This window comes from Microcaecilia unicolor, chromosome 4, assembly GCF_901765095.1.
Source record: "Microcaecilia unicolor chromosome 4, aMicUni1.1, whole genome shotgun sequence".
Lineage (NCBI taxonomy): Eukaryota > Metazoa > Chordata > Amphibia > Gymnophiona > Siphonopidae > Microcaecilia > Microcaecilia unicolor.
The window spans coordinates 240,338,443-240,366,003 of NC_044034.1; the positions used below are offsets into that span (position 1 = coordinate 240,338,443).

Consider the following 27,561-nt stretch of genomic DNA (forward strand, 5'->3'; position numbering starts at 1 on the left):
ACTGTAAAAATGCAACTACACTCCTTACGTTAAAGTAGTGTGGTGAATCTTATCTGAATTTGAGGAGAGGTGTTACCTGACAGGGAGAGAAAGGAGATAGGGAAAAGTGCACTGGAACTTATGACTCCATCATTTTGATAGGGGGTTGTTGGGATACATTAGGACAATAACTAGGCCCCTTCAGGGCCGGTCCTAGGGTCTCTGGCGCCCCCTGCAGACTATGAGTTGGCGCCCGCGCGCCCCCCCTCTGGCACCCGCGCGCCCCCGCCCCCCCAGCATCTCCTTTCTCTCTTCTCCCACCCTGCCCCTGTCCAGCGATTCTCCTTCGCCCCATCCCCCGCCGCCCTCGGTGCTTTAAATCTTTAATTTACCTCAGTTCCAGCAGCCGCATCATTTAAAAGCCCTGCCCCATCTCTAGCCTTCCCTCCCTTCGTGAGTTCGTTCTGCAGTCCCGCCCTCGAGGAAATGACGTCAGAAGGCGGGACTGTGGAATGAACTCACGAATGGAGGGAAGGCTAGAGATAGGGCAGGGCTTTCAAATGATGCGGCTGCTGGAACTGAGGTAAATTAAAGATTTAAAGCACCAAGGGCGGCGCGGCCATGTTATCATAGTGGAATAATAAAGGAAACCAGGTCCTATGATTGGGATGTTAAGCTAAAAGGGGAGTACCAAGCCACGCAACCATCCACCTTGATTTGCATTGAATTTTAACCACTTGCCTTTCCAAATTCAAGTTCATAACAAATTATGTTCAGGCACAATAAAACATTTATCTGCTCCAGTGAACTTTATTTAAAAGGTGTTAACAAGTTAATGTACTTTAACATATAATTAGTATATAGGCCTCATTGAGAATAACAGGCTTAAATCATATTAACACATCTTAGTAAATGAGGCCCTAAGCTTATATCCGAGGCAATAGAAGGAGAACTGACTTGCTCAAAGCCACAAGAAGTATTGGTTGAAGGAGTGGGATTTGAATCATGGCTTTCCTGATTCTCAGCTACTGCTATAACCACTAGGCTACTCCTCCAGTATGTCAGGTGGTAAAAAGGAGCATCGTGGCAACCAGGTCCCTTGATTTGGATGTTGGAAGGGTATAGAGTACATTAGAGCTGCAAAGCTCTTGTTTGTGCACTTGATGGGAAGGGGTCTGGTCTGGGTGAAAATGCTATCACCGTGATTAGGTGTCTATGACCTAAGCAAGCCATGTTAAAATTTACTATTAGCATGGGTTAACATGCTAATTTGAATCCATTTATTAGCTTTGGATTTTCGATAAAGCCTTTAGTGCATTGGGCATTTGCTACTGCCAATAATGCATGTAGGGTTGTGACCTGGCCTCCAGTTTAGCTCAGCATTCTTTAAAATGTTTGTTAAATGACTAACTGCATCAAAACTGAATTGTCAGTATTTTTGAAAAGCTTGTGGTTACGATTGTCAGTATGCTTCTGTTTTAGTATGTCTGCTTTAAGATGGGAGCATAGAAGGTTGGTGACTTAGATGTTTGGGGAGGCTAAAGTGGTTAAGGCAGGGTGGGGTGTGGCAGGACACATTTAAATCCTTGTTAGGACAGTGGTTCCCAAACCTGGTCCTGGAGGCACCCCAGCCAGTCAGGTTTTCAGGACATCCATAATTAATATTCATGAGATTTGCATGCAGTGGAGGCAGTGCATGCAAATCTCTCTGATGAATATTCATTGCAGATATCCCGAAAGGCTGACTGGCTGGGGGGCCTCCAGGACCAGGTTTGGGAACCACTGGGTTAGGACACCTGTGTCAGTAGGAACACTTTTCAACACAGTGGTGTGTATGTGTGTGTGTCTCCCTCTCCCCTGCCATGCAGCATCTCCTCTCTTTATTCTCCCCCTCCCAGCCATGTAGCATCTCCTCTGTGTGTGTGTCTCCCTCTCCCCCTAGCCATGTATATCCTCTGTGTGTGTATGTCACCTTCTCCCCTAAGCCATGTAGTGTCTTCTCTTTCTCTCCCCCCCAGCATACAGCATCTTCTCTGTGTTATGTATGTCTCCCTCTTCCCTAGCCATGAAGCATATCCTCTCTGTGCCCCCCCCCAACCAGCCATCCAGGTTCTGTCTCTCCCCCCCAGGATTTCCTCTTTCTCCCCCACCCAACTTCCCACCCTGCCATCCAACGTCACCCCTCTGTCTCTCTCTCTCTTTCTCCCCTGCCATGGAGCATCTCTTCTTTCCTCCACTACCAGGTATCCAGGATCTCTTCTCTCTCTCCCCCCCCCCATCCAAAGTTGCCCTGTGCCTCTCCTTTTCCTCCCCACCCACTCATACTACTACTACTTATCATTTCTATAGCGCTACTAGACGTACGCAGTGCTGTACACTTGAACATGAAGAGACAGTCCCTGCTCGACAGAGCTTACAATCTAATTAGGACAGACAAACAGGCCTCATGAGCTCATAGACACCTCCACCTGGCCATAACAAGAAAAACAAACCAAGAGCTACCCCTCCCCACCGGCCCGACCCGCTGCCTTCCCGATTTGGTGGTGGCAAATAAACAGAAACAATGGATGGAGCCATAGAGCCCTGTGCGCTGCTGTCAACTCTGCCAATCCTCCCCAAACAGGAAGTTACATTATAAGGAGCAGAACCGGCAGAGCCAGCAGTGAAGCACAGAGCTCTATGGCCCCATGCAGAGCTTCTATTTATTTGCCGCCACCAAATTGGGGAGGCAGTGAGTCAGGCAGCTGAGGAGGGGAAGCTCTGTTTGTTTTTGTTGCTGCCACAGCAGATTGCGATACATAGCCCAGCAGGCGCAGAAGTGGTCACAGGGAGAAAAGGAAGGTCTTGGTTGGGCTGGGGTGGCTTAGCCTCCCCAAGCCTCTTATACAGGGCATCTGTGAGTGGGGGAAATGCTCCCAAATATTATTTAAGTGCATTATTAGATATTAAAGAGGTAGAGTACACTGGTAGAGACTGAATTAATACATTGCATGAAAAGCCTGATTTGACAATAAAATCGGGTAACCAGAAAGCCTAACTCTATCATCTTAGGTTTGTGAACAACAATAATATGGATATTATCAACATAACCGTGGGTGGTAGTAAAGTGGCACCGCTTAGTACATTGGGAGTCTCCAATTATTCGCAGGTTTCACGTGGAATGTAAGTATTTTGGTTCACAGTAAAAATTTACAGCTCAATTGTCTAATGGGTTCCTGTTTGGGTGAACGTATAGGATTTGTTCTGAAGACCAGTTATTTTAATTAAGGTGGATTTCACAGTCAGCAATACTTGATGTCACCTTTCAATCTTCTGCTGTGTAAGCTATTTACAGTCTTAAACATGAGGTTGAACTCCCTCATTTAACGATTGTACACGGGGTATATGTGCATTGGGTTGCAGAGAAGGCCACAATCTGGGAACCATGGACAAAGGATTGGGCAACTACCATTGACTGGGCAGGATAGAGAGAAGAAATTAAAAAGAGGGGAGCACTCCCCTCCAAATAGTTGCAAAGGAAATCCCTCCAAAAGGCAATTCTATAACAGGGCACCCACTATTGGTGCTAGTTACTGATGCCTATTCTATTTTTAAAAAAAAGTAGGCGTCTACTTTTCATTATAAAGACTGGTGCAAATGGCACATACATTAAGGTACGATCATATATTCCAGCTCCATAGCTGTCCTAAATGAAAGTATTCTATAATTTATGCATGTACCTGTGCACTCTGCCCACGTTCTACTAAAATCCACCCATGCGCATGCCCACTAGCAAAATAGGTGCCATCAAAGCATGATGTGCACTTGTCCACTAGTCAGTATCCTACAGGAGGTCATTTATGCATGTAAGTGGCCACTTACATGCATAGGTTAGAATACTTATTGACAGCCTATGTAAAGTCACCAAAATTGATAAATCTAATAGGTAGGACTGTAATATATAACGTGCAGGGCCCATTAACACATCTTGTAACTTTAACAGTTATCACAGGCAATTGCATTCTTATATGCTATGCAAGAGCGACTGTAAATATATCTGCCAATTCACTCATATAATGTCCTGATATCAATTTCAGCAAATCTGTAAACAATTTTTTAACAGGATCTTCAGAGTTCACAGCGTCAATGTTGCTTAAACTGAACTGAGTCAGAGCAGCAATATGCATATCTTCATCAATCCAAAATTGTTTAAGAATTATTCATCCAGCTTGCACTAGTCTTATAATACTTTTAATTAAAGCCGCGGCCATTTTTCTATGCGAGCTACTATGCGTTCTTGAACCTCTTCCCTGATGAAGTACCGAAACCTGGCCATGTTGGTGGGGGTTTATAGACCTGCAATCATCTATAAGGTAAGTAACACTACTTGATTTTATGTTTCATCAAATTTTGAAACTTTTGAAGGCTGCTGGATGACCTTTAAATAAAAGTATTATAAGACTAGTGCAAGCTGGATGAATAATTCTTAAACAATATTGGATCCATGAAGATATGCACATTGCTACTCTGACTCAGTTCAGTTTAAGCAACATTGATGCTGTGAACTCTGAAGATCCTGTTTAAAAAGTGTTTACAGATTTGTTGAAATTGATATCAGGACATTATATGAGTGGATTAGCAGATATATTTACAGTTGTTCTTGCATAGCATATAAGAATACAATTGCCTGGGATAACTATTTAAAGTTACTAGACTAGAATACTGCCATTTACGCACCTTCCTGTCACCTAACACTAGGTGGCTCATTATTTGCCAGTTTTGATTGAGTTAGAAGCCCAAAGGAGCAGGAGGGAACTGCCATGCCAAAAGCAAAAGATTGTAAACTCTCCCAGAATGGAACCTTGCAGTTAAGTAAATTGTTTTTTTTTGTACAGCAATATGCATCCTGACTGCACTATCCCCCGGATTCTATATAGCGTGCTTAGAGTTCTGTGCCAAAATCCAAGCGTATTCTATAACAATGTGTACAATTTAATTGGCTTAACAAGCCAATCAGCGTTGTTAACAGCATTTAGGGGCCCTTTTACTAAGCCGCGTAGGTGCCTTTGCGCACCCAACACACGGCAAATTGGAGTTACCACCTAGTTACTGCGTGGCCCTTGCGGTAATTTCAATTTTGGCGCGCGTCTGCAAAATATTTTTTATTTTGTGACGCGCGGCAGCTGTGCGCGTCAAGTGGCATTTGACGCACGTAGACCATTACTGCCCAGTTACCGCGTGAGGCCTTAATGCTAGGTCAATGGCTTACGGGAAGGTCTCAGTCCCAAAATGGACGCGCAGCAATTTTCATTTTGCCGCACATCCATTTTCGGCAAAAAAAAGAAAAAGGGCATTTTTTTGTAGGTGCGCTAAAAAATAATTCTGCGCATGCCCAAAACACGCATCTGCACTACCGCAGACCATTTTTCAGCGCACCTTAGTAAAAGGACCTCTGTGTAAGCAATAAGGAGCACTAATTGGCAATAATTAGAATTTACACACAGAACTCCCTAAGTGTATTCTGTAACGCACTGTGCTTAAAGTTTAATGCACGCAGGCGAAAAGGGGCATGGTTATAGGCGGGGAAATGGGTGTTTTGCGGGCATTCCAAAATTTACACGTTTTGTTGTGGAATATGGCCCTCTGTGCCTAAATCTACACGCCGGGATTTATGCCACATTTTCATTGGTATAAATGGATGGGTGTAGTTTTAGGTGCTAGGATATTGACTAAGCGTATTCTATATACCGCGCCTAAATCTATGTGCCACTTATAAAATACGCTTAGGTGGAAATGTTTTCCATACAGATTTTTTAAGCGCCATATATAGAATCTGGCCTTGTGACTAATACCATTATTATTTTGTGCGATTGTTCTAGAGTGAATATTCAAATCTACTACATGAATTCTACATGCAGTGCTGATTCAATATCATTTGGATATGGGAGCTCTTTTACAATTATAATAAATGAGGTTAGTATGGCAGACTGGCTTTGCAGAATTTCAAGTGACCAAGTTAGAGTAGCAGTCTGTAGTTTATGGGGTAATTTTGTGATAGCCTGCATACAGTTAAGGGATATTTTCAAAGGGAAAGTGTGCTTGTACTTTATCTTTGAAAATTATCTTTTCAAAAGTACCTGCACACAATTACACCTGCTAATCTGTACATTTTTTGAGAAAATTCACATGCATTCTTTTGAAAGAAATGCCCCTACTCCCCACATACCTGACCTTTTGTAAAACAAAGAGTCACCTCTTGGGCTTCCCCATTCCCCTTATGAAGTCAAGGAGTGCCCTCTCCGGGCCTCTGCATGCAACCTCCTCCCCAACGCTTACTTGAGTATACCCGGGATTCAGTGAGCGGCAGGAGTCAAACCCCTTTCACACCCTGTCCTGGTGGCTGCATTTTCAAAAATTATTTATTTATGATATTTATATCCCACATTATCCTGACCCACACAGGTTTGAGTTCAATGTGGCTCACAAAAAAAGAAACAATTATCATTCCTAGTTAATTAGAACGTGTGGCGGGGCATTTTCGATATGACATCTAAGTCCGACTGTGGACTTTTTTGGAATAGTACAGAAGGTCATTTTCAAATGTTTTTCTTTTTTTTTTTTTTAAATACTGTTTTCGAACAAGGTGTTCTGCTTTGGATGTTTTGTTTTTTTGATTTATTTAAGAAAACAAAAAACGTAGAAAATTAAGCCATTGGGATGTAGGAGGAGCCAGTATTTTTAGCAGACTGATCCCCCAGACATCCCAGGAGAGGAATGGGGGCACCCTAGAGGGCACTTCTGTGCACTTAATAAATATACTCCCAGGTACACATCTCATCTTTGCTCCCTTATCTTGTCCCCTGAGCCCTCCAAAACCCACCCAAAACCTACTGCCCCCCACTTACAGCACTACAATAGGCTTTATGGGTGAAGGGGGCACCTATATGTGGGTACAGTAGGGTTTTGGTGACTTTGGGAGGGGTCACAGTTTCTAACACAAGTGTGAAAGGTAGAGGGAGATAGGGAACTGTGTCCCCCACTCCATAGTGGACTGCACCGACCATTACACCTCTCCAGGGACCTGTATGCTGCTCTAATAGACCTGGCTATAACATCTGAGGCTGTCATAGAGGCTGGTAAGTCATATTTTTATTCACATTTTGGGGGAAGGGAGGGGTCATTGACCACTGGGTGGGTATTGGGGGGTCATCCCTGATTCCCTCCAGTGGTCATTTAGGGCACCTTTTTGTGCCTTATTCATTATACAAAACAGGTCTAGCTCAAAACTTCTTAGTTTTAGTTTAGTTTTGTTCCATTATGGCTGAAAAATATCTAAGTCTTAGGAACACACCCAAATCCTACCCTTAACATGCCCCCTTGAAATTTGGACGCACTGTAGACGAACAGCATAGAAAAACGTCTGAAAAATAGGTTTCGAAAATACTGATTTGGACATTTTTGTGAGAAAAACATCCAAATGCTGCTTTATGCCACTTTTTAGACTTTTTTCCTTTTGAATATGTTCCGTAGTGTCAAACCTAGATAACATCAATTATAAAGTCAGATTATGTGAAAAACATTGTGATAATCAGAATAAAATGGGATGGGAGTCTCGAGTGTTGCAGCCTGTAGTTTAGAGGCCTTTTTTACAGGCACACTGAAAAATGATTCTGCGTGCGCCCAAAACCCGCGCCTACACTACCGCAAGCCACTTTTCAGCGCGTCTTTGTAAAAGGGACCCCTTAATCTTGCCTTACCTATCAGAATTTGCTGATGCTAGAGGTAAAATATGAGGATGTGGACAAACCAGTCAATACAGCACATTTTAATTTCTGAAGGTATTTGACAAAGTCCCTCCTGAGAGATTTCTCATAAAATAAATTTAAAAAAAAATCAAAGTAGAGGAAGAAATATCCTGATGGCAGCTAGTTGTAAAGATAGGAAGCAGAGAGTTGGAATAAACAGTCAGTTCTCTCAGTGGAATGTCCCAGGGATCCATCCTGGGACTGGTGCTATTTTACATAACACATGATCTGGAAAAGGGAACAATGAGTGAATTGATGAAATTTGCAGATCACACAAAATTATTCAGAGTTGTTAAACACAAATAGACTGTGAGAAACTGTGGAGAGATCTTGCCAGACTGAGAAACAGGGCTTCTACAGGGCAGATGAAATTTGATGTGGATAAGTGCAAAGTGATGCACAAAGGGAAACAATTTTAACTATGGGTACGTAATGCAGTGTTTTATATTGGAGCCAGAACCCAAGGAAAGGATGTTGAGTCATTTGTGGAATCCACGACTCTTTAGCCGTGATGACTTACCCAGTGCATCTTTTCTAGCAAAAAAGGTGCCGGTACTCAAATGCTAGGCCACCCTTCAGGAGTGGGGTGATCACTGAGGGACTCACTCCACAATAGCCAGACCCCCTGCAACCAGTCACAGAACCTATGACAAGGCAGAGTTGGTGTGTAGAGCCTGAGCTCTTTCATTAAATCTTGGGGTCCTTGGGTCAATTTTAGCAGACAATGGAAAAGGTGCCGGTACTCAGTACCCCCAAGTACCCCCACAAAAAAAGCCCTGGACTTACCCCAACGCAGATCCCCCTTATTCTATAACTGTGCGCATAAACTGCAGGGACAATCCTGATCCGCCCATGATCCTCCCATGGTTGCACCCCCTTTTTGGAGCAGTGTGTAAAATTTATGCACAGATCCTGGTGCATAAATATGTGTATGTAAATTTAAATTAATCCCAAGACGTATATTGCTACAGTGGATTCGGTCAGATCCAACCACCTTGATGTTATGGCAGAATTAGATGTATGAATTGCTGAATATGGAACATCTGTGGACACTAGATCGACACGAATGCGTAAGAAGTTCCTGCGGACCTGGTCGGCCTACTTAGCAATCTTGTCCACATGGATACGTTCTGCACTCCTTAGTATTTTAGAGGTTTAATTGTGCTTGTTTATTCTGCATTGAGTGTCCAGTATTTTTGCATATGATTGAGCTTGGTTCTGTTTCTGAGGGTTGTGGGGAGGGGGGACTTTGGAGGGAAGCGTTTCGGGGTGGGTTAGGGTATAGGCTGAAGGGGGGGGGGGGGGTTGGATGGGTATGTTGATGTTTGCTATATTTTGAAATTAATAAAGATATTTACCCATAAATTCCTAATAGCACCAATAATTGATTATTAGGGTCCAATTATTGGCTCTAATTGGCTTGTTATACAATTAAATTGCGCATTCAATTCTGAGCAACATATATAGAATTCAGGGGTGCCAATTCTATGATGGCACTTAGGCGCACCTAAGTCATTATAGAATACTAGCACAAACCCGCTCTGGTGTGCCAAAACTTAGTCACAATCACTTATGCAGGGTCAATGGCGCGCCTAGGTGCACCGATCAACATGCACCGCTGATAGTATTCTATAAGTTGTGCGCATTGTTTGGCAACATGCTCATGGCTCACCTATGCTCCACTCACGAGTACACACCCCTTGCAAGACACTGTTGCACTTAAGCACTACCTTATAGAATAGCACTAGTGAATATACGTTTCACTGCTAATTATTTACGCCAATTACGTGTGCAAGTGGTGCCTGAATTGGTCTAATTGTATTTAAGTGACACTAGTGTGATATTTCTTTAATTTATTTTAGTGCATATCAGGCGCACAGAATCTACAATACATTGAGGATATCCAGCCTAATACAGTTCACATGGGTCTGCAGATTCCACAGTACTTCATTTTGACTTGTGGTGAAGTGGTCTTTTCTGTCACTGGCCTAGAGTTTTCATATTCTCAAGTAAGTGGATCAATAAAAAGGAGAAAGAAAACAGAAAGTCTTGAAAATGTATAATTTATATAAATCAGGGGGAAAATGTCAGCTACTAAAACAAAAGAGAAAGAGGAGCAAAGGGTAAAAGAAGAAAGAAAAGAAATGCTAAGAAAACAGTGGGGAGAAAAAAACTGATTGTGACATGGCCTTTTAATAATCTGGCTACAAACTAGAGACCTTGATTTTGCATTCCTTCCATATCTCATAGGAGCTGATTTTCAAAATAGTCTGAGTGCTAAAAATGTATTTAAAACTAGATTTAAACTTGCTATCTTTGTCTGTGTCAGAATAACCACCCTATTTAGCTGGCTAGCACTGAAAATTCAGATTACTTGGCCAAGTTAGCTCCCCTGACCTAATCGCAGCCAGAATTCAAGAGACTTGTTTACTAAAATTTAGTAAGTTTTTTGCACTTACTGCGAAGTAAGGGAAAAAAGTAGCATTCGGTAAGTGTAAAAGGCTATGCTGTAAATTGTAGGAGGCATGCCCAATACCTGCCCTGCATTTACCACACAGGGCAGCACGCACTGCAGGGGCACTACATTGCACCCCTGGATCCGTTCCCCCAAAGCCCCTCCCCTGAAACATAGTCCCACCCACACTTCCCCAAAGCAAACCTCCCCTGGGATCCCTAACCAGCTCAGGGTAAGTCTTGGGGTAATCCCTGGTCCTGTAATGGCTTTGGGCAAGAGCAGTAGCTATCAGCTCCTACCCTATATGGCTCCAAGTTCCAAAATGGCACCACTGAACCCTAGTGGCAGTCTCAGTAGGGATCATCAGTGCCATTTTGGAAGCTGGAACCAGAAAGGGTGGGAGCAAAGGGGAACTACTCCTGCTCCATGCCACTAGAGGACCAGGAATTACCTCCAGGTACGTCCCAGAGATGGTTGGAGGGGTCCAAGGAAGTGGGGAGGGGAGGGTTGCCTTGGGGGGGGGGGGGTTTATGTTGGGGAAGGGGCTTGGAGAAATGGATCAAGCGGTGGGAGATTGGATATAGGGATCAGGAAGGAACAGATCAGGTTGGGGGGATTGGATACGGGAACCAGAAGTTGAAAGTCCCTTTTATGTTAGGGCCATGGTCATGCTACCAGACTCTTAGTAGCACTCCTGAAGTTGTTAAGTGCAGCCAAGCAATTGGCAGTCATTACAGGGCAGTGGCGTAGCTACGTGGGGCCAGGGGGCCTGGGCCCCCGTAGATTTGGCCCTGGACCCCCCTGCTGATGACCTACCTGACCCCCCTCCTGCTGCCAACCCGCCGTCGCCTACCTTTGCTGGCGGGGGACCCCAACCCCCGCCAGCCGAGGTCCTCTTCTTCTCGCAAAAGGCTTCCTTCTGTTTCTAACGTCCTGCACATGCAGGACGTCAGAAACAGAAGGAAGCCTTTTGCGAGAAAGAAGAGGACCTCGGCTGGTGGGGGTTGGGGTCCCCCGCCAGCAAAGGTAGGCGACGGCAGGTTGGCGGCGGGAGGGGGGGTCGAGAGGGTCGGCGGGGGGGGGGGGGGGGGCAAAGTTGGCAATGGCAGGGGGGTCGGCGGCGCCGGGGGGGGGGGCTAAAATGTGCCTCCTCACCTCGGGCTCTGGACCCCCCCTCCCGCCGAAGTCTGGCTACGCCCCTTTTACAGGGTACTGCCCCATGCATTGGCTGTCACTGCCAGCCAATCCTCTGCACTGCCCTGGTCATCCCCACGCACCGCCCATTGCTATGTTAAGCAGCTAGCTTGGGTTTTTTCTCTTCCTGGCTGTTTTAATGCATGTTAGATGTTAGCGCTGGTCCACACCAACGTTTAACGCACGGCAAAACCTACGTAAGCTGCTTAACTTAGCTTAGAAAAAAGGCCCCTAAATTTAGCTGCTTAGTGGGCAGCCGTCTATGCAACGCTCTCCCTAGACCTATCCGAGCAATCCATGACCACCTACCATTCAGAAAAGCACTAAAAACCCCTCTATTCAAACAAGCCTACCCTAAAGACCCAGGTTAATCTCATGAACCCATCTACCTTACATATACTGAAGAGAAAACGACATTGACCCAGAATCTATCTCCCACCTTACCCTCCTCTCTATCACCTGTCTCTACCTACCTACCCATCCATTTACTACCCATCCACCCTTCTATTATGTTATACTTAATTTCTACTTTACATAACAAAATTCTGTGTTACCTATTATTATGTAAGCCGCATTGAGCCTGCTTTTAGTGGGAAAGTGCGGGATACAAATAAAATAAATAAATAAATATCATTCTGCTGTAGAATGGTTAGGTGCCAGTGATGTTGAAAAAGCTGATATCCATGTGTATATGACCATGTAAGCAGTGATTTTAGGAAATACATAAATGTGCAGGGGACATGTTTCTGGGCATTGTTTACGTGGACCTGAAAAGTGTACATGTTGGGGTCGATATTCAGTGAGAATTAAGCAGGCAGGAGTGACTCCTGCCTGGTTAACTCCCGCTGACTGGCTCTCCATATGATATTCAGCAACACTTAATCAGATAGTGCCGCTGAATATTGTGTGTGACCACAGCGGCAAGATGAGCCTCCCCGGAGAATCCCTAGGACTGGTGAATTAGGGGACCTTTTACTAAGCTGCTTAAGCACCTAGGCGTGCCCAACGCGCACCAATTTGGAACTACCATCTGGCTACTGCATGGCCTGAGTGGTAATTTCATTTTTTATGCGCGTCCACTATGTGTGCCGGAATATTTCCAGCGGGTGGTGCTAACCAGACAGTATTCGGCAGTGTACGCACGTTGATGATTACTGCCTGGTTCACGCTTGAGACTTTACTGCTAAGTTAATGGGTGGCGGTAAGGTCTCAGACCCAAAATAGACACGCGCCAATTTTTATTTTGCCGTATGTCCATTTTCGGCTAAAAATGGGCCTTTTTTGCACATACACTTAAAAATGGACCTGCGCGTGTCCAATACACGTGTCTACACCAGCGCAGGCCATTGTTACATAAGTATTGTCATACTGGGACAGACCAAAGGCCCATCAAGCCCAGCATCCTGTTTCCAACAGTGGACAATCCAGATCACAAATACCTGGCAAGATCCCCCAAAAGTACAAAACATTTTATGCTGCTTTTCCCAGAATTAAGCAGTGGAGTTTCCCTAAGTCCATTTTAATAATGGTCTAAGGACTTTCCTTTAGGAAGCCGTCCAAACCTTTTTTTAAACTCTGCTAAGCTAACCACCTTTACCACACTCTCTGGCAACAAATTCCAGAGTTTAATTACATGTTGAGTGAAAAAACATTTTCTCCAGTTCTTTTTTAAATTTGCTACTTTGTAGCTTCATCAAATGCCCCCTTAGTAAAAGGACCCCTTAATGAGGCTCCAGCAACAAATGGCTGTGGTAATCCCAAGTGATTGTCTTATATATAAGGAGGCATCTTTTGTATCTTTCTATTGACCCATTGTACCCGTCTATTTTTCTCACCTGCCCCTCCATGTTTTACTGTTCTTTCACCCCTCCATGGTCCTTATTTACAAATACATCTCTTTCTGACATACTAAAATTATAAATACCTGTTACAACATCATTGGATAAACTCTTATTCACACTCATGTCATTACTATCTAATCAAACTTCAGCTCTTCCATACTACCATCACCTTCACCCATATCTTCCCGTCTATTTTTGAGGTTACCACAAAACCTTTCATACAACAAAGATTTTTTATACTTTTCCTAATTCTGACAAAATATAATTTTCAAATTTGTATTGAACAGCTGTATTGTTGTGAACAGCTGAGGTGAAACTCTTTTGATTAACCTCCTTTCTATCTATCCTGTAGGCACCTTCCAATATGAAATCAGTGCTTCAAGCAGGCTGGTTGCTGACTGTAGCAGTTGGTAATATTGTTGTCCTCATTGTGGCAGGAGCAGCACAACTCAGTGAACAGGTATAGTATGTAAATATTAACAAACTGGAAATACATCATTTGTAGTAATATAATAAACAACTACAGTAAATTATGAAACCTCTTATCAAGTCTCAGTGTTCAAGCTACAGAAACATAGATAAATGAAGGCAGATAAAAACCATATGGCCTATCCAATCTGTCTATCCATGCCATCTACTATCCCTTCCTGAGATCCAATGTACTTGCCCAAGCTTGCTTAAATTCAGATACAGCCTTCATCTCTACCACCTCCACCAGGAGGCCCAGGGGTGGCCCTAACATTAGGCCTCCTGAGGCGGGGGCCTCAGGTGGCACTCTTCTGAGGTGGCATTGCCTCCCGCCCTTACTTCCCCAACTCCTTTCCACCAATTTATCCTTTCTATCTCGCTTTTCCCAAGACGGCAGCAGTGATTCCCACAAAGGCTACCCTGGTGCCAGTCCCAGCCCCTTCTGTCTACTGTGGATCACCCCACCTCTGAGGAAACAGGAAGTTACATCAGAGAGGCGGGCTGTAGTAGAAAGAAGGGGCTGGGACCAGTGGAAGGGCAGCCTCTGGGAATTGCTGCCACTGCCTTTGGAAAAACAAGAAAGAAAAGGTAAATTGGTGGAAGTGGGCTGAGGAAGGAAGAGGGAGAAGACAGACCATGGCACAGGGGGTGGTGGCGGTGGCAGCCTATTCTTTGGGGGGGTGGCAGGACAGTGGTGGCAGCTCATTCCTCGCCTGGGGGGGTGGCAGCAGCAGTGTGGTTCATTCCTCACCTCAGGAGGCAGATTGTCTTAGGCCACCCCTGAGGAGGTCATTCCATGAATTCACCACCCTTTTCGTAATTGTCTGGTTTCTTTCGTTGTAATTCACTTACATTTTTGGGATAAAGCGGACTCGAAATAGAAAAGATAAAAGTGTGTGTGGGGGGGGGGGGGGGGGGAGAGATTGTGTACTGAGGAGGGTGAAGGGACCACACTGAGGGCCATCTCTGGCTTCCAAGTCTTGCATGGCACAAATACAAATCTGTTACTTCTCAGGCCATTTTTAAACCTTGTCTCTCCTCTCGCTTCTCGCCACTAAATGCCAGTAGAGGAAAAGGTGAGGAGGTTGTGTCTCTGGCCACCACATACTGCATCACTTAACACTCACTGTTGCAAACCTCCCATATAGGCCTCCTTTAAAAGGGAAAAACAGAATCTTTCTTTGTACCTTCTTCCTGGAATTCTATTTCATTGCCTGTTCCTATTCCTGATGGTGGGGAAAGGTCTATGTGAGGAAGTGGGTGGTACATGGCTGGGTTGCCATAAGATCACACCCTCACTAATTCTCAAACCACCATAGGTTACTATGGGGCTCATTTTCAAAGTACTTACTTACAAAGTTCCGTAGTAACCTATGGAACTTTGTAAGTCTTAAGTGCTTTGAAAATATGCCTCTATGTGACTTTGTAAGTCTAAGAGCCCTTTTTACCAAACTGCGGTAGTATTGGTGTGTACCTAGGCCCCTTTTACCACAGTGGGTAAAAGGCAAAAAAAAAGAGAAATGGCTGTGTGGTAAGTGTACACTTACCGCATGGCCATTTCCGTGGGGGGGGGGGGGGGGGGGGGGAGCCTTTACCGCCACCTATTTAGGAGGCAGTAAGGGCTCCCGCACTAACCTGGTGGAAATAAAAAAGAATTCCTGTTGCGCCGGAAATGGCATGGGTTGGGGGGGGGGCAGTACTACCACCGGCTCTTACGGTAGGCCAGCGGTAGTGCCGGATTGGCACGTGACAATGCCGCAGTAGCTCTACCGTGGCATTGTAAAAGGTGCTTTGAAAATACGCCTCCTGGTGTACAATATGAATTCTACAAGAAGTATAAAGTACTAATGCTGACACTGTTTTTCGTTTCCAGTGGGCAGAGTATATACTCTTTGCATCTCTGTTGGTGGCAGTTTGCATCATATTTTCTGTCATGGCTTATTTTTACACCTACGTGGATCCAGTTGAAATAGAAGCCCAGTTTGATGAAAAGGAGAAGAAAGAAAAGGAATCTAAGGCCTATGAAAATGGAGATGGACCCTTTTCACAGACTAAAATGTAAATTCAGATATTCTGAATTCCAAAGATGTAAATACAGCACCCTTCACTGTACAGCCATTTGCAAATAAATGCAGCCACCAGCAGTACGCATGGAGCAGGCATGTCTCATGAGAATAGGAGCTACAGACCTTAAAAAGAAGAATAAACAGGAGATGGCCTACTCTAATGGACTTTTCTTCAGTCCATTTTATTCATTCCAGACTTAAACATTCAAAAATTGTAACTAGGAACCTTCAGAGTGAAACCTCTAAATTTACTCAAGATGCAATTTCCCTTATAGTATGTTGCTCTGGTTTCTCTTCAAAATAAAGATTTTAAAGTACATGGAGAATTTTCCAATTGACATTTTTATACATAATGTATTTTTTATTGGGACATAATTTTGTTTATTTCAAAATTGTGAGCATGGCTCTTAATAACAAAAGCAGTTCAAACCTCCTCGATCATGAGTCTACAAGATTGGCTGAATTTTGAGTTTTTTAAAACTTTACAAATGGTAAATTGGTATGGAAAGAACTCAGTTTAATGATCCTGTATATAGTTGTCAATACAAGTTGTACACATGATATTGATTCGTGATAATGATTTTTAGAGCTCCATTGCACTGGTGCCAGATTTCACAGTGGTTCAGATTTCCAGATGGTGTGCAAAACATGAAAAGTACATAAAACAATTATTCGAACTAAAATGATGAGTTTCTTTTGTTTAAAATGTGAGAAAGTGAGGATTAAAGGGGCCCTTTTACTATAATGCAGTAAATGGGCTTAGCCCGTTTTAATGCAGGACTTTCCTGAGGGCTAAGCCCATGTTTTTAAAGCAGCCCCAAAACATGGTTTTTTGTTTTTGTAGGCCCCACAGTACTTTTTCCATTAGCACATGAGACCTACAAAAATATTAACACGGGAACACATACTGCCTCCTATTTAGGAGGTGCCAAGTGCTCCTGTGTAAGCCTGTGTTGTCCACTTAGCATGCGCTAATACGCTGGATAAAGCTTCCATGATTAGTGTGTGCTAACAGGTAAATTACAGCAAAATGCTTTAATGCATTTTTATACGCCTTTTTTCCTATGTTAACCCCTGGATTCTATATATGGCAATTAAAGTTGTATGCACAACTTAATTGCTTAATAAGACACTCAGTGCCGATAATTGGCCAAAAGTAAGCAATTATCGGCACAAATTGGCACTAATTTGAATGTACACGCACAACTTTCTAAGTGTACTAAACTTTGAGCCCGTAAAAACGGGCTATTATAAGAAGGGGGGGTTGAAAGGCCCGCCCCCACCGCCGAGTTCGCCGCTGCCCCTCCCCCTCCGAGTTCGCATCCCCCCACCGAGCCGTCACCACCCACCTTCCACCCGGCCGGGCCCTCGCTCCGCTATTGAAACAGCGAGGGTCCGTGAACGCAGCACTGAGCTCTGCTGAGCTGCCGACGTCGGCCTTCGTTCTTCTTCTCTGCCTGTCCCGCCCTCGTGTGACGTAACGTCGTCGAGGGCGGGACAGAGGCAGAGAAGAAGAAGGAAGGGCGATGTCGGCAGCTCAGCAGAGCTCAGTGCTGCGTTCCCGGACCCTCGCTGTTTCAATAGTGGAGCGAGGGCCCGACCGGGTAGAAGGTGGGTGGCGGCGGCGACTCGGGGGGGGGGGAGCGTTAGACGGCGGTGTCCCTCCCTCAGCAATGCGCAGTACAGACCCTCTGTGTTCCGCCCCCCCGTCATCACGTATTGACGTGGGGGCGGGGCAGAGGTCTCTACTGCGCATTTGCGAGTGAGTACGGTCACTCGCCGTTTATATGTTTGATTCTCACCCACCTCTTCAAAAAAGCCTACCCTACCGATCCAACATAAATCCCCACACCCAGCAACACAACATAATCAAAGATCGTACTGGACAACATACTAACTATCCTCTCCCCTTGACCCCTAATGTCTGACTCACTTCTACCTCATCTGACCACAACACAATCTTGTATTTGTTACCAACCGAAATGGCAAACACCTTTACGGTACTTTGTAAGCCACATTGAGCCTGCAAATAGGTGGGAAAATGTGGGATATAAATATAACAAATAAATAAATAAATAAGGTGGTACACATAAATTCTAATATGTAGATCTCAAAAGGGGGTGTGGCCTTGAGAGGGGCATGAGCGGGCCTACAATTTCGTACACACCAGGGGCGTATCTGCGTGGGGCCACAGGGGCCTGGGCCCCCGCAGATTTCGCCCTGGACCCCCCTACCATCGACCCTCTCCTCCTCCCTCCCGCCCGCCACCAACCCGTCGCCGATCTTTGCTGGCGGGGGACCCCAAGCCCCCACCAGCCGGTCCTCTCTTCTGTGCAGGATGCAAGTTGCAACGCTTCGCTTCCTGTTCTTCTGAGTCTGACGTCCTGCACGTACAACGTGCAGGACGTCAGACTCAGAATTTGGAACTCAGTCTGACGTCCTGCGCATTGTACGTGCAGGACGTCAGACTCAGAAGAACAGGAAGCATTGCAACTTGCAGCCTGCATGGAAGAGAGGACCTCGGCTGGCGGGGGGTTGGGGTCCCCCGCCAGCAAAGGTAAGTGACAGCAGCGGGGGAGGGTTGGCGGCGGCGGGAGGGGGTGGAGAGTGTCATTGGTGGCGAGGGGGGGGGTCTGGCAGTGGCGGGGGGGGGGGGGGTCCGGAAATGGCGGGGGGGGGGGGGGGAATCGGTGGCGCCGGGGGGGGGGGGGGAGGGGGGCTAAAATGTGCCCCTTCCCTCTGGCTCTGGCCACTCCTACCACCAGAGTCCAGATACGCCCCTGGTACACACTCTTATAGAATATGCCCGGTCCATGTCTAAGTTAGGCGTGGGCATTTACACCAGGTTTTAGTTGGCATAAATGGTCGCACCTGAATTTTAGTCACGGGGGTGAGTGCTACACAGATTCTATAGCGCTAAGCACATTTATTTTTTTTCTGCGATAATTTTGTAGGTGGCATATATTGAATTTGGTCCTAAGTGTGCATTAGCTCTTAGGCCCCCATGCTAGCAGATGTTGGTGCGGTAATACCGTAAAACAAAAAGCAACACTGGGCCTTCAAGAAAGAGATAATTGCCGTCCTTTGTGCATTTCGTAATTTTTAATTTTTATTCCACTTTTTTATTCTACCATTTTATGAATGTATACCTTTGTCTGTAGTCTGTATTTACAATTATATCTTTGTGTTTTAATGTTAGACCCCTGAGACAGGCGCTTGTGCGCCAAAACACAGCCCGTGTCGGGTCTTTTCCACAATAAAGGACGGCAATTATCTCTTTCTTGAAGGCCCAGTGTTGCTTTTTGTTTTTCTGTTGTATATTTGTATGCTGTATCACCCTCTCTTTTGTTGGTGCGGTAATGCCAACACAGCCCATTCACTTTGAATGGGCTGTGTCGGCATTTCCCGCACAGGTTTTTAAAAGGGGGCCTTAATGCGGTTTAGTAAAAAGACCCCAAAGTTCATAGAAAAGTTAGATTTTGAAAGTAGGAAGCTGATGTATATTAACAGGACTTTTTCATAAAAAAGTGCAATACTTTCATTTTCATTTATGAACCACTTTTATAGACTCAAACAGACCAAAGTAGAATACATAGAATTTTATGTGACTTACAAACACGCAACCCTACTAAACAGAGACATGCAGCATTATTACAAAAACAAAGAACCACCACTGAAAACCCCCAGCCAGGTATAAAACACACTCCATTTATAGATTTGAAATCCTATTTGGAGTTCTACATTTCAGCCATCACACTAACATCCCAATATCCAATATAGTGTTACCATACGTCCGGATTTACCCGGACATGTCCTCTTTTTGAGGACATGTCTGGGCGTCCGGACGGGTTTTGCCAGTCCACCCGTTTGTCCGGATTTCTGGACAAACGGGTGGGTGGGCAGCGGACCTTTCCTAGCCTCCCCTCCCTTTCCCTTACTTACTATCTACTGCCCTGGTGGTCTAGTGACCTCTTCGGGACAGGAAAGAGCCTGCCCTTGCCCTGCATCCTGTTGCTGTGTGACGGTCTCGGGATTCAAAATGGCCGCTGAGAGTTGAAGCAGCCTCGCAAGACTTTCCTGCCCTGAAGAGGTCACTAGACAGTAAGTGGGGGGAGGGGAGGGGACGAGAATATGTGACGGGGGCGGGGTGAGAGCGAGAAAGGATGGGGCGAGGATGTGAAAGGAGCGTGGTGTGGGTGGGGCAGGGGTGTGTGACGTGTCCTCTTTTTCAGAGGACAAAATATGGTAACCCTAACCTAATACAACTTTACTCCTGCTGCATTACCATCACCCTCCCCCATAATATATTCCCATCTACTTTTGAGCCAAATACAGCACATGGGGCCCTTTTAGTAAGGCGTGTTCAGCCGGGGCTTAAGTAGGAAGTAAACAAGAGTTATGCCCATGCACGGCGTTTTTGGAGTGCAGAGGCGCCATTGTTCCTGACTCCATTCATCCTGGGAGTGCGGCTAAGGTGGTTTAAAGTTATAAGATATGAAAATGTTTGCAGTAATTTTAGCAGTGTTAGAATAATTTAAGAAACTGTAGATATTTAGAAGTAATATTAATCTATGCTTTTTAGTCAAAATCTCTGAAGACACAATTGGCGAAACACAGACCTGTGTAGGATTTGAAGTCGTTAAAAAGAAGTGGATAACAACTGTCACTCCATGACTATACGAGATGGATAACTGAGAAAACGGTGGTGTGGCTTGTTATCAATCTGTATCAGACAAATAATGCTATTGTTTGAGTGGGAACTGCAATCTTTGGAACTGAAAGCAACAGAGATAAATGGACATTCACTGTGACAATGTTTGGGTAATGAAGGATAATTACTAAAGAACTATGGATGGGAACATTCTGGAGAAATGAAAGTACAGCATCAATGTTTTTATGAAAAATATGATCTATGGAACGTTGAACAGCAATACTAAATGTTCCTATAGTTCCATGGTTGCGGGAACTCACATGAAGGGGATCAGTGAGAATGTGGAATGAATGGTGAGAATGAAGTAGAGTGGTGGGTTAATATTATTTTGCTGTTTGAAAAGTTTTAATTTTGTAATTGAAAGATTTCAATAAACAAGTTGTTGAAATGTTTAAATAAATGTGAGTTAGTTACTAGATAGATGATGCATATTTATTGGGGAGAACCTGAAAACCCAACCTGGCGAGGGCCGAGGTTGGACATCCCTGTTCTAGACCCTGCCTCTTATGTATTCAATACCAGGCTCATCAGGTAAAGTGAACTAACAAGCTGATTCTCTTACATCTCAGCTTCCCCAATAGATGTGTATGCAAGGCATACACCAGTGAATAAGGCTCTACCAACTGAGCTTCCAATGCCCTATGTCTATACACTGAAATGTTCTGAACACAATCCAAAGCACATCTCATCAAACAGCAAACATTATACCTCAAGTCAGAAAGACTCAGCTCCACCCCTCTCCCTCCATAAATCAACCACTTTCCATTATGTGAATTGCAAATGTACTTTGGACTGCCTACCCTTCCACAAAAACTTCAAGACCAGCCATCTCCAGTTATGCACTAGTAGCATACAGTCACTGTGGTAAATATCCCACACAAGCCTCATTAATAATAATGGTAAGGTCTGTGATAGTTGTTTCTCTGTTTCACAAAGTATCGGCTTAATGTTAAGATCATATAATTCCTTTAAATTTAGGGGCAAATGCAATCCTAAATATTTGATTGATCCTTGCCCTCATTAAAAAAAAAAAAGTGCCTAGCCATCAACCTCAAACCCCCACCCACATCAAATCGAGGACATTGATTTCCCCAATTTAACCACAAACCTGAGAAAACTAAACTGTTTTGGCAAGGAGACAAGGGAATCATCAGTGAACAACGTGATTTTCAACATCTTGCCAACCCTAATCCCCATCACATCTTTCATCTTGTGCCAACCGCTGAGCTAATGGCTCAATACACAAAGCAAAAAAAAACCCCAAAATCTGGTGACAGTCTTCTCTGTTCCCCCTTTCTATGCTCAAGGCCGTTCACTGTCACCCATTCAGCAGCACTCGAGCAGTGGGAAAACTGTACAATAATGCTGGAAACCACCATCTTACAACCCATCCTGTCCAGAACAAGCCACATAAACTCCCACACCACTGTATCAAAAGCTTTCACCATAAGAACATAAGAGTAGCCATACTGGGTCAGATCAATGGTTCATCTAGAACAGTATCCCTGGCAGAAACCCAAATTGTGGCAACACTCCATACTACAAATCCCAGGGCAAGCAGTTACTTCCCATGTCTGTCTCAATCACAGACTATGGACTTTTCCTCTAGGAATTTGTCCAAACCTTTTTTAAACCCAGATACGCTAACCGCTGTTACCACATCCTCCAGCAAAGAGTTCCAGAGCTTAACTATTCATTGAGTGAAAAAACTTTCCTCCTGTTTGTTTTAAAAGTATTTCCATGTAACTTCCTCGAGTGTCCCTTAGTCTTTGTACTTTTGGAATGGCAAAAAAATTGATTTACTTCTACTCGTTCTACACCACTCAGGATTTTGCAGACCTCAATCATATCTCCCCTTATCCGTCTCTTTTCCAAGCTGAAGAGCCCTAACCTCTTTAGCCTTTCCTCATACGAGGGGAATTCCATCCCCTTTATCGTCGCTCCACTCCCTGCTTTCACACCCACCGACTCTTCTCACGTTCGTCGTTGCATGCCTTCCAGGCACAAACCTTACCTGCTTCTTAGTCATCAAATACGGCAATACTTTATTCACTCTATTTGCCCACATCTTTACATAAATCTTCATGTTCCCGTTAAGCAAAGAAAGCGGACATTATGAGGCAAGGTCCTCAGGATCCCTACCCTCCTTAGGCAATACTACTAAAAGTGATGTATTAACTGTACCCGTAAAAGACCCAATTGCTTCCTCCAGCAATGCTGGAACCACTAGTTCCCCAAAACCGTATAGAATGCAACCCTGAACCCATCTGCCAGGTGCCTTACCATTCTTCAACAGCCCAATGATAATTGAAAGTTTCTCCACCTTTATAGGGTTGTGCAAACTTCTCCCTGTGTTTTTTCAACAGTACTGGCAGCTCCGAACCCCTAAGAAAACCTCATCCCGTTGAGCCTGACTAGCTGACTGCCTAGTATATAGTTTTGAAAAACAATGAGAGTATTCCTGATATCTGCCTAATAGAAGTACACTGCACTCCCTTCTTATTTCTCATTACCAGATTAAATCTCACTGCCCCCATGGTCTGGAGCAGCAGTGCCAAGCACATACCCATTTGATTACCAAACATGCACAATGTGTGCTTCTGGTATAAGATGGAGTTCAACATCCTCTTATGTAACAAACCTTTAATGCCCCTTGCATCTGAAACTATTTATCTGTACTCTCTGTGATCAGCACATGTGCCAACACCAGCCTCAACTTCCTAAGCTGACTTTTGTATAAAAACTAGTAAAAAAGCCCCGTTTCTGATGCAAATGAAACGGGGGCTAGCAATGTTTTCTTCTGTGTGCATGTGGGAGTGTGTGTGTCCGTGCCCTCTGGCCTCTCTCCCCTCCCCCCTCTGAGTCCTTCACTGTTACAGAGCCAGCGATTTGATTTCGTGCTCTGCTATTTTCCTTCACTGACTGTTACAGAGAGGGCGGGGCAGACACTCATAGGGAAACCGGATATCTCGCCCCCTTCACCAGTGTTGCCAGGTGGGCGGTTTTACCGCCCAATTGGGCGGTTTTCCGCGACCTGCCGCGGGAAATTTTTGCCTGCGGCGGGTTGTGGTTTTTTGGGCTTTTTTTTTTAAATTTTGGGCGGTTTTCCGGCGGGTTTTTCGGCCGCGGGGGGCGTGGTTAGTGACGTTTTGGGCGGGGTTACTGACGTTCTGGGCGGGGCCGATGACGGGGGAGGTGGGGCCGATGACAAGAGAGGCGGGGCCGGTGACGGGGGAGGCGGGGCCAATGACGACGGGGGCGGGGTTGATGACGACAGGGGCGGGGTTGATGATGACGGGGGCGGGGTGATGACGCGGGGGTGGGGGTGTCAGGGGCGAGGTTTGAGTTTGGGCGGGTTTTGGGCTGTTTTTAGGCTGGATTGGGTGGGAAAAAAATTTTCCACCTGGCAACCCTGCCCTTCACACTTCCGGCTGGAGGCTTCATAGAACGTTGGTGTTGCCTTTTATATAGAGAGATGCTACAGCTATGAGCCTTGGTCCCCCTGCCTAGACCTTGGTTCAGGCTCTAAAATGAGGGAAAAGCTTACAGGCCTGTGTGGCTCTTGCTTGAACTCCCAGTGTTGGAGCACTGCAGAGAACAACAGGAAACACAAGGGTGGGGGTCTAAAGGACAGAGTGACATTGTGGTCAGCAACCTTGTGAGAAAGGAAAGGTATAGCTGGATGCAGGGTCTTGCTTAAGATTTGTGGTCAAGCCAGCTAAAGACAAAACCATGTTAGCAAGATAAAAGCTACTCATTAGCATGAGCCAATCAGTGGTAACCATGACATTAGCATAGATCCAATCAGGTATATCTACTGTCATATTATCCATATCCTGAGGGCACCTATAAAAATCAGAGTATTTCCTGGTTTAAGTTAGAGAGAAGGGTTGCCACTCTCTCTCTCCAAGGGAAACCAATGTGCCCAGCAGGATTGACAAATTACCTAATTGCTTTCCCTTGTAAAACCTTTAATTGGTAAAAGAAATTATAAAAGATTAGGAACTAATTAACACCTGTTTGCAGCTGGATTATTATATTCCTATAATTAATTGATTGTACGTGCCTGTTGTCAATCACTGATTTGACTTGTATCTTGGCAAATAAACTCCTCATCCCAAATGATGTGGACTTCACTTAATGATCAAAGGCTGTAAGTATAGATGCTTCTGCCCTATCAGGCTCTCTCTCGCTGCATTGTATAACCTGTAGCCTAAATCCAGTTGGTCATAAGGCTGGTATCTTTTCCTTGCCAGTGCTGAGAGGCGGACTAACGTCTCTCTCAGTAGCAATTCCTTTTAGAACTTCACAACTTCTTGATTACCCCAGTACTGGTGCTATTCAGAGATGGAGTCAGCCTTCTTGGGGGTTCTCTCTGCCACTGGACAGCTGAGCTCCAGTACCAGACAGAACCTAGGGGTCTCTGAACCCCTAAATTAAAACACTTTCTAGATGCAATATCTCACCATTCATCCACAACCTTTTCTTCACCATGTAAGCTTTAGTGGTGTCTTTGAACTGCTTCAGAGCTTCCTGATGTTCTGCATTATGGTCAGCATATTGCTGCCACTAAACCCTAAGTTACTCCCCAAATTCTGGGTCATCTGTGAGGCCCGCAGGCATATTCCATGATTCTACTTTCCTCCAACTACTGAAAAACCCACTTCAAAATATCCGGCACATGATCAGAAAGTCCAAACTGTCTAATCTGCTCTGCCACCAACCTGAAAAAGTGTCTCCGAGACAACAAAACAGAATCAAGCCTAGACTGTGTCTGGTGAACTCCCATTCATTCAAATCAAACACTCTCCTTTAAGTTTTATTTTTTTATACCATTCATTTTCTAATTAGATTCTCTGTGTTCATCCCACGCCTTTTTGAATTCCCCCCCCCCCCCCCGTTTTTATTTTTCCCCCACTTCCCTCAGGAGGACATTCCAGGCATCAACCACCCTCTCCATGAAAAATAATTTTTTGACATTACTCATAAGTCTACCACCCCGCAACCTAGGCTCCTACAAAATGCCCTATAGTATTAACCCCTGTGGGGGCAATTCTATGACTGGGCACCCATTTTAGGCCCCTCAATGCTGCATGGGCAGCACCTATTCTATAATGACATCTGGGTGCCTAAAACCCATTCTAGAATACTAGCGTAAATCCATATTGACACACCTTAATGTAGGCCCACCCCAGAGCCCAGGCTGTTTGCCGTTGACCGGAACCTTCTCTCTGCTGTGGCCTGCTCCTTTCTGACATAACGTCTTGCTTCCGCAAGGGTGGGGTGCAGCACAGAGGTTCTGGTCAGCAGCAGACAGCCAGGGCCCTGTACGGAGATACTTTTAAGGTAAATAGGGAGGTGAAAGGGGGAGTGCCGGACCCAGGGACAGAGGGCGGGTAAGAGATGTGGGACCCAGGGGCGGAGGGAGAGGGCTATGGGACCCAGGACCCTCTTCTTGTCTGGGGGCCCAGATCCCCGTCAGTCTGCCCCAGCCCACCCATTTATGCCAGGTCCACAGCAGGAGTAAATGGTCACGCCTACGCACAGCATGCAATGTGCACAACTTACAGTATTCTTACAGTAAGTTGCATGTGTAAATGGCAGCCTTACCCATGCCTACATGTACGTCCCCTTGCAGTTACCCATGCACTCACACGTGCCCTTATTGAATAGCTTATTATGCACTTAAGCATAAAGCTGCAACTGCATATACCCAGTTATTGAATTGCCTTTCACATGTATGGCTGGCGGGCTAGCCCGACTAATAGGCATGGCTAGGCAGATGCCTAGGGTAGCAGCTTCTTAAGAGCAGAAAAAAAGCACTTGCAATCCAAGAAAAACAATAGGTGCTGACAGCCACACAAACTCAAGGCACCATCAGCACTACTTTAACCTGCATTTTTATTGGCTGCTTGTATGAAGATCATGATTATTGAGTTTAATTATCACAATGGGGGAGGGGAGGGGTGGGGGTGCTGGAATGTGCCAGAACGATTAGATGGAGTTTTCAGCAACACTAGTACTGCTCATAATTTACAGCGAGGATACTTACAGGTCTAGCAACCTATAATCCCTTTTCATTATTGACTCCCATAATAACCCCATGGATTTATTCTCTGTTTGTTTGAAGGCCCTTTGTTGCTGGAGGGGTGACCCAATCGCCTGCAGCGCCGTCCGGACTAGGAAGCGACAGCAAAGGAAACCCCCCGAAAGTAATAATAATAATCCACCGACCGGAGCTGCCCCAGAGAAGTTTCTCCGTTGGAGGAGGGCGTAAAGGTGAAGCGGGGGGCTGGGCACACAGGCTGCGAGATCCAGCCGAAGATCGGTGCTAAGGACGAGGTGGAGCCCCGGACACGGGGAGGTGGCGGCCGGCACGTGTAGCCCATTTGATACCTGAACTCTGATGCAGGCAGCGGATCGTTGTTGCAGCAGCTCACGAGCCCGAGCCAACCCCTCCCCAGAGACCCCGCTGCACAGCTCGACATGGCTTACTCCCCGGGCCTGCCGGGCATGCAGGTAAGAAACCCCGTGCAGCCGATCCTCGGCCGGGCCCACAGCGGACCGAGGGAGGGAGGCGCCGGCATCTCCCCTTGCCTCGTTGCACCGGTTGTGTGTGCATCCTGGACGTGGGGGCGCAGCTCCCTTAAGGGCGCCCGGGAATGGATGTCAGTGTCACATAGGAGTGACGGGAACTGGCCGGGGTGTCACACTGACAGGTGGGAGTAGCCTGTGCCTTTCTCTTGGCCGGTTTGGTTTCTGTGTCATCCTCCTCTCCCTCTTCTCATCTGAAATGAGGAGGGAAAGGTCTTGGAGACAGAAAATAATCCCGTGCTTTTTAATGGTGCCCGCTGCAAGTTCCCCGACAGTGGTAGAAGGAGAGCTGCATTTTCGGGATTGTTTAGTCCTCGCTGCTGGCAGGAAAGGAGATTTGTGCGTCAGGAACTGAATAATTATAAAATCCAAAAAGTTAGCTTAGGGGTGTCATGATTTGCATAATAGATACAGATATAGGCAGCCCTGCACAGAGAGAGAGAGCCTTTTAGACATCATCCTCTGGATT

General features: G+C 45.4%; 2 protein-coding genes across 2 annotated transcripts in view; both read left to right on the forward strand.

Annotated features, from left to right (window-relative positions):
• The window catches only part of SLC15A1 (solute carrier family 15 member 1), a 178,212-nt gene extending 161,778 nt beyond the window's left edge, over positions 1-16,434 (forward strand). The window contains 5 exon segments of the mRNA XM_030201355.1: positions 3,031-3,141; positions 5,838-5,931; positions 9,626-9,772; positions 13,606-13,713; positions 15,595-16,434. Of these exon segments, the coding sequence (XP_030057215.1) occupies positions 3,031-3,141; positions 5,838-5,931; positions 9,626-9,772; positions 13,606-13,713; positions 15,595-15,783 (649 nt within the window). The 3' untranslated portion in view covers positions 15,784-16,434.
• Positions 16,435-26,960: 10,526 nt separating this feature from the next.
• Positions 26,961-27,561, forward strand: part of STK24 (serine/threonine kinase 24) — an 85,969-nt gene continuing 85,368 nt past the window's right edge. The window contains exon 1 of the mRNA XM_030199536.1: positions 26,961-27,017. Within this exon, the coding sequence (XP_030055396.1) occupies positions 26,985-27,017 (33 nt within the window). The 5' untranslated portion in view covers positions 26,961-26,984. The remainder of the gene's footprint in view (positions 27,018-27,561) is intronic.